Genomic DNA, 8082 nt, shown 5'->3' on the forward strand with positions numbered 1-8082 from the left:
CACCAAAAGACTCAGTCACCCTGAAATCTCTTCCCTGTAAAATATGAACATTGCAAATTCTGTCATTTTGGGGTTACAGTAATGAGAAGAATCAAAGGGAACTTCCACAGCATGTGGCAGGCCTCGGTGCACCTGGAGGGGCGCGACATCTAGAACGTGCTCCCCCACGCTGCAGACGCGTCCGAAACCGCCTGCCAGCAGCCCAGCAGAAACAGGCAACCAAGAAACAAGCATCTCGGGACAGGGCCTCAGGATGATAATTGTATTATCCAGATGTCACTTAGTTTATTTTGCCTTCGTGAATGTTCACATTGTTAAAAAGAAAAGGGGTAAAACCTCACAAAGAAAAAGGCACTTCCCCTCCCCTGAGGAGATCAAATTCTATTTCATTGAAAAAAACCCCCACAGAATTAGCTTTTGAGTTGGGAAACATCAAAATAACAAAAGCAGTAAAGAAAATCTCTTTGTCTAGTACTGCTTATTTACATTTTCCTCCAACATATAAGGAAGGCCACCTCCCTCTGAATCTTTTATATATAGAAAAAACAAAACATAAAAGGATGTTATGAAAATTTCATTAATTAAATCATAGATAAACCCTCCCACACTTTGGTGGTTTCATATCCATCTCCTTCCTGTGTCTCCTGTTTATCTCTCTATATAAAAAAGTAACAATTTTACCCACACAGGGGAGAAAAGGCAAAAAATGTTTCCAGTACAAATGCAGGATTTTTAAGATTGCCCAAACTGCCCAACACAGATTACCTAGTTTGATGTTTTTTCTCCCTAACTCAATTGTTGAGACAATCAACTTAAAAATGTAGATATGCTGCTGCTTAAAAGCTACGTAGAGGTTGACCCTAGTAACTAATGTTGACCATACAACCCACACTTGCTCAACAAAATGTGGAGACTCCACATTGTTGATTACTTTTTCACTTAGGTGGTGATTACCAGTTATAAAGACTGGAAGTAATCAATCCCAATTTAACAGCTGGGCCTATTGATGGAACAGAAAAAAAAAAGAAAACAATGCAAAACTAAACAAAAGGTTATGTCCAGAATTTTGGAGACAAGATGTGGAAAAATAAGAAATGCTGAGGAAAACACCCCAAAACTAAACACAAAAGTGTCCAACAACGGAAATGACCATGTCTCTGTAGGAAAATGCTTAGTAACTTTTAAATTCTTCCTCCAAGATTCTCTTTTGTCATTGTCTTAAATTGTTCTGCACACCATCAATAGCCACAGCTGTTAAATTGTGAAGACGTGACAACAAGTCTCTAGGCAGACAACTGCTCAGAGTGAGATCCTTTTCTTTAGGATAATCAGAGCTGCCTGACAAAAGGGGGCCTTACTGAATGCCCTTTCAACAATTTCTACACTAAGAAATGCAGGGAGAGAGGGAGGGGGGAGACAGGGAAGCAAAAGCACCACACTGCAAAACCAGAGCAGCATCCTTTGCTGCAGTACATTGCTTTGCAAGTAGAAAAAAAAAAAATCTCATAGTTTAGTGCAACAATCACACATACTGAAGGCAAGAAGAGTGCCTCTAGTCCCAGCTGCCAGCACGGCACCGTGCTTTCCTTCAACATTTCTCCGGGAGGTGAAGGCTTTATTAGCTACAGAGCACAAGGCCAGGAGGATGGAGTGCTCCTTTAAAAAAAGAAGCTGGTAAAACTTTATACATTATAAAGTTAAGGTGATAAAAAGCGGTTAAAAAAAACCCAAAAACATAACAGCTTTGGCCTTACTAGCTAAGAAGAAAAGCAAGGGCATAAAACAGCTCAGTGTGGCATTACAGTCAACACAAATTTGAAACTGAAGTGTTGAGGAAGCCCATAAAAAGCCCACTGCTCTGGTGACTGGGTAGTAGAAACAAACACTGCTCATGTGCACTAAGTAGAGTTTCATACATTTTTTGCCCTGGCAAGGATAAAAAACCCAACCATTAGCCTGTGAAAGAGCTGTTACGAGTATAGACCAGTCACTGCTGAAAGAATGGGGAATGTCCTAGTGCAAAAAACTAACTGGTGATTACATCTTAAAAGGATGCTGAAAATTTCTTCTGTAAATGTGATGCAGGGGTTCAGGGCAAAGGATGTCCGGAGAGGCTCTAGAAGGAAATTCTAGAAGAAAAAAAAAAGAGAGGAAAAAAGGCAAACATCTCCCTGTTTTCTTATTTCTTCAGTGTATCTCAGTTAAAGGACAAAAAGTGTACTGCTCTTCTTTACCGTTATCAACTGGCATTGCCAGCTGGGACATCCAAGTTCATCCTCCTGCTTTAAATATCAGAATCGAAGGCACCGAGGATTGGCCCCATCGACCCGCAGCTCAGACAGGGGTTCTCCTCCTGGGATGCTCGCATCAGCTGAACGAAGCCATAGCAGTGAGGCAGCATTTGTAAAAACCCAAGATGAGGGCTTCCTCACACTGCCGGTGGCCACACTAGTGGTGCATCACTGCTGAAGCAAGACCACTGTCTCCTGCAGCCATTTGCCACTTCACTTCCACCTCAGTCAGGAAACATTCCCGCCTCCCGCCCCCTTCCAGCGCATAATGACACCGCTGCTTTTTAACATAAACATATTACGGAGCTCTATAAACAGCTGGGCGATACCTGAAGTGACAGATTCCATACAAAATGAAAACTACAGCGGGTTATACCACAGCTAGTAATCCCTTCATTTGAAAGCAAAACGAAAATCTGAGATTCTTTTGTAAAAACGTGCAGCGGAAGGGCACCGTTGCTGCCTACAGGCACGGTCCATAAAGGCCATAGCCTGATGAACCCCTATTTCTGTGGCAGCACCCGTTCCAGCAGCCTTCCTCCGCCCCCCCCCCCCGAGCCTTCCCACCCCCACGGCGCCGCTCTCAGTCACGCCGGCACAATCAATGCCGCATCAGGGAACTCATTTGGGTTAACACCGTCTTTTGTTTTAATTCTATTATTTTAACCCAGATCAGTTCCCTGTTCAGTTAGCCGCACATGCAGCTGTGCCCACACAGGCAAGGGGACGGCACAGAAGTGTGAGCAAACAGCTGGAGCAAGCACAGTCTGGTGCTAAAAAAAGCAATTGTCACATTACAGCATAAAGCTCAGCTGGATGCACTCTTAAGTAATCAAATGTTTAAAACCAGAGCAAAAGATGTTATTAGGGTATCAAAATATAAATGTTACCAATAGCTGACACTGTAATGGGACCAGAGGAAGGTATAGTCACATCACTGCTGCAGCAGGTAAGCAAAAGCACAAACCCTCCTCAAAGTATACTCCGTTATGTGCAAAAATCCCTGCGCTCAGGGACTGCAATGCAGCGTGCCAACAGCTTCTCTCCCAGGAACATGTTAACAACGCCTTGTCCCAAGAAACCTTCTGCTTGCATAACCTTTCATTCCTGTGTAATGCAGGGACCGGTGCGTGAGAGATTGGGCTTGTGTTTCCTGTACTTTGAAAACCAAACATTAAGATCAATTCAGCCAAGCCAGGAGAGGAGAAAGGGTTATCTAGGAATGTTCCTACCAGCTGTACATATCCCATCCATCCATCTTAAGGCTTCAATTTCCACTTTTTGTGGAAAGGAAATAAACAGTAAGCATCCTGTCCAATCACTACCCAAAGCCAGCATTACTCACTTCAGAACATCATCCCTCTTTCCCGTTTTTTCTTAATGCTAGTTTATTGGAAGTCCAGCTTTATTTTTAGACAGACTCTTAGTTCTCTATGTCCAAACTTTTATTCCCAATTCAAAAATGCAGAAGTACAAAAGTCTCAGAGTATTCATTTCTGACTGACTCAAACTTGTACCAAAAAATGCTCAGATATTCCACATTCCTTTTATATTCTGGTAAAAGAGACCTCTTCTAGCAGCAGCAATAAGTTGTATTTTGAATAAGTCATTTTCTCTTCACTAGCAGCGTTTTACCCCCACATGGTGCCTTACAAAGAACTGCACAGGAACCTCCTCCTCTCCCCCCTAGGTCAATTAGCCAGCTTTGGAAGCAACTACAAGCGCGTACTGAAACTAATATTTATTTTTACCTAAGTAATACCTCAGCTCCACAGTTTCCTTTAAAAAAGTAGGGGGATCTTACAGGGGGGAAAAAGCCCTAAATTAGTCAAATTCTTTTGTGCATGGATGAACAACAGGAAAGCAAAGCCTTGGGGCCTCTGGGGAGGAACCCTGTCCCTGCAGACCTACTCTGATGTGCTCGTGAGATAAGGCTCCATAGTGACACTTAAGGAAAGGCCTGCTCACATTTGAATTTCTGCATTCCTCAAGAACAATTCATGGCAATCACTAACTTTGCAGAGGAGCTACATAAAAGCTTTGGCCAATGAATGAGGGTCATCTGCTCTTTATCACAAGGGTAAACCTCATCCTGGCCAGTTTCTAACCTTTTAACCCTGTGAATTCTTAATTTGCACATGAATAATGGAATTCTTGCCAAGAGTGCAACCTTCAGCTTCCAGTTCCTAACTTTAGAAACCAAGACCTGATCTCCTTGTGTGTTCAAATCTTAAACTTTTCGACAGATTAAAGTTTTTGGTTTCCAAATGCAACACTAAACATTACAATTCCAAAGCAAAAGATAAGCTTACTGGCAAAAGCTCTGACTAGGCAGAGTAAAAGCACATCCTCGCACCCTGCTGCTACCAGAGACAGAGGAGAGCATTTGCTTTTTTTCCTCCATAGAAAGAATGCCCATTTAATGCCTATTCTCCACCTGTTTAATATGTATAGTTCCTTCTGTACCCTGGCCACAAGGTAATTTGCCTCTGCAGCAACGGACAACAGCTTCTAAACAAAATCATAAGCCTAAAAAATCCCCATAAGATTTTAATTTCATTCATTTAAAATGTCTGCAAAGTTCAATCATATCATGATAGGAGGGAGAACAACTGTAGAAAATAGAATACAAAACTGATTTTGCATCTCTGTTTTGTGGGCTTCAAAATATAACTATACCAATCCCTGCCTCATTTCACAGTTTTACAGAAAAGACAGGACATTCGGAGCCCGATCAGACTGGAGTATGACCAAAAGGAAGAGGCTGCCGCCCAGGCTAACTTCACGTTTGGTCACTGTTTAACCACTTAATCTCTAAGTCAGCAACACCTACTGTGATCATGATAGATCCACTATCTCTTCCAGTTTTCTCCAACAGAAATTGGAAACCTTTTAAGTATTCCAAGAGAAAAAAATAAAAAGAAATCTTTTGTCACAGTCTTGCAGGGGAAAAAAAAAAAATGCAGAGGCTGCAAAACAAGAATGTCATTCCACAACATGCAATCCATTGGTCACAACTCTCCCTTTGTGAAAATCTTTCATTAACATTTATCCCCCTCTCCCAAAAAAAACAACCCCCAAAGCAAAACAACACCAGCTTTCTGGTGAAATAATGTTTATGTGAGAAACAAACAGTTATAAAAGTTCAGTAGTGTCTGAATAAAAACAGATGGTACGAGTTTATTATTATGCTACACCACTGTGGCGTTCTGTACTGTTCTAGAAGTTCTCCGAAATCTAGAACACAGAACCTGTCCTACAGTGCCTCAAATATCGCATGTCCCTGAATATTCTCTGCTCAAAGAGTTTTACGCACAGAATCCATCCTCCACTGCTTTGCTTTATATTTTTAAAAACCAAGATTCCTATCCTCTTAAGAAAGACTTTCTTCAGTCTGTTTATTAATGGCACTGACACTCTGAAACCTAATGACAACAATTTAAGTGTCAGCATTATTAATACATCATTTCTTAGCATTTAGTCAGAAATATCCAAGAACCGTCTGGTCTACTCATCCTGTACATGAATAAGATGCCATGGTATGAAGTAATAAGTAGCCGGTGTTTAGAAATGGAGAATTCGGAAATCCGCCTCTTGCAGCATGTGAAAACACATCCCTTATTCGGAGTCACCTACTTCTAGACTGGTTTTCGACTGCCCAAAGCTCTGGCTCACTGAACAAGGTATTTCACACCTTCCTGTGACACCTTATGGACAGTTATTGTAATCTGTTCAGACACACACAGAAAGTACTAACATCCAGGCATTTTCAATGAGAGCAAATGTGCCAACTGTGTTAACTAGTTTCAGCTTGAATTTGGTAAAACCTGCAATTTGCAGCTCATGTCAAGTTTCCATAGAGGTACCACAGTTCAGTGCAACTTGCCACTAAGAACAAGGCTGAAGAGGTCAAAGGAAACCTTTTCCTATAAGATTAAGTTAAGTCCTATTAGAGAGGGAACACCAGAGGACTACGTAGATTGTGTACGCTCTGTGTTACAGTCCTTCTTAGAAATGACTCAGTTTGCTTCTGGACGTAAAAAGGAATAGTGCTGCACAGCCCGTGGGCGAAGCCCCATGGCACCACCATGGCTAGAGGCAGGCGTTCGGCTCCCACACGCACCCCTCGTTCCCACGTTAAAGGACGCTGGGAGGACTGAGGGCAAGGCACGCTTGGGGTCAGACCATCAAAGCCTCAAAGGCACTTACATGCAGCTGTTTTACTCACCGTTCCTCTAGCCCTAGGTGCCTAGACTGCCTTACAAATTTGACCCTCAGTTCCTAGAGGCACCAAGTAACAGACCCTTATGGCTGGGTACAGAGTACCACGAAACGGTTCCCAAAGGATCGGCACCCATTTCCGCACGCCTGCGACAGAAGAGCGAGGACTTGGCAATTTAATCCTCAGCTGCGCAGAAACCCTTGCCCCCTCCCAAAGACAGCAGTCTCCACTATCATACTGCTCTGGCTCACGATAGCCCCAAGACTGATCGGCACAACACCAAGCTACAGAACAAGGGGAAAAAAACTTTTTTTCTAGACCAGATTTGGAGATAACCCTTGTAAGGCTGCAAGAACAGCACTTGAGAGTGTGGGTAACGTGGCATACGGCATCCACCAGGCCAGGTCAGCCGCGCGTCACCACCCTGCGCCCAGGGGAGCCGACCCACGAGGCACCGCTGACGTCGGCAGGGCCCGGACAGCTCTTGCTCGCTATCTGAATACGCTGAAAAAGAAACGAGCGACCGGCAGAACTGACTTTCCCTTTGCTTTTGTAATCTGTCTGCTCAGATACGCAACCAAAACAAGAGACTGCTGTGTGCTGGTCAGGGAATCGCTGCCCCGTGTTTGGGAGCCGGGACTTACTTGCTAGCGTAAGGCGACTTTTCTGACTGAGAATGGCCCCATACTTGTTCAGAGCTAAGCACTGGTAAAGTCCTTCATCAGATGGCTCTCCTTTCCTTCCTTCCACCTCGCTGATGTACAACGAGCCATTGGATAACGTGTAGATCCGTTCACTTTCAGATATTTTGCCTCCGTTTTTCAGCCACGTAATAGTTATCGGAGCTTCGCCGCGGGCCTGGCAGTCTAAAACCACCGAATCCTTCCTTGAGACAGTCACGTCCTGAGGCTCCTTCACAAAGAACAGCTCGCTAAAGCACCACACGCCTGCGGGAGAGAGCAGGGACCCGGGTGAGCACAGCTGCGCCCGGGCGCCGTGACCGAGGCGCCCCCGGCCCGCGAGCAGCCTTGCTGGACCTACAGCAAGGGGCAAAACTCCCATCTCCGAGGCCTTCGAGCACGTCACGCCGCGGCCCGGGGGCTTCAGAGAAAACCGCGCTGCGGCTTCGAGTCCGGCCAGCGCACGAGGCCCCCAAGCGCTCCGGGATTCGCCCCGACAGCGCCCGAGCCGGGGCAGCGCGCGAGGAAGCGGGGCCGGGGCAGCCCAGCCCCTGCGGCCGGGGCCTCGGGCCGGGCCGTCCCCCCTCTCCCTCGCGGGGCCGGGGCAGGTGCCGGGGCCGCGGTTCGGCGGGGCTTCAGCGGCACCGTCGGGGGAGCCGCGGCGCCCGAGCCGCCGCTGATCCGAGGAGCCTGTCCCGCGAGCGGAGCGGGGCGAGCCGCAAAGGGTGATGGTTACGGGGAGCCCCCGCGAGCCCCTGCGTCCCGCGCGCCGGGGGGCTGCCGCTGCCGCCGCCCCCGGACGGCTCCGGCCCCCCCGCTCCGCGCGCTTAATTGATCGCGCGCTGCCTCGGTGCGGGGGGGGGTAATTAACCGGCGCGCGCCCCCGTCC

General features: G+C 46.2%; 1 protein-coding gene across 1 annotated transcript in view; it reads right to left on the minus strand.

Moving 5' to 3' along the window:
- PRTG (protogenin) overlaps positions 1-7575 on the minus strand; it is an 84384-nt gene extending 76809 nt beyond the window's left edge. The window contains exon 1 of the mRNA XM_026060909.1: positions 7158-7575. Coding sequence (XP_025916694.1) covers positions 7158-7575 — 418 coding nt within the window. The remainder of the gene's footprint in view (positions 1-7157) is intronic.
- Between the last annotated feature and the right edge of the window lie 507 nt (positions 7576-8082).

This window comes from Apteryx rowi, unplaced genomic scaffold (genome assembly GCF_003343035.1).
Source record: "Apteryx rowi isolate R43461 unplaced genomic scaffold, aptRow1 scaffold_172, whole genome shotgun sequence".
In the NCBI taxonomy this organism is placed as follows: domain Eukaryota; kingdom Metazoa; phylum Chordata; class Aves; order Apterygiformes; family Apterygidae; genus Apteryx; species Apteryx rowi.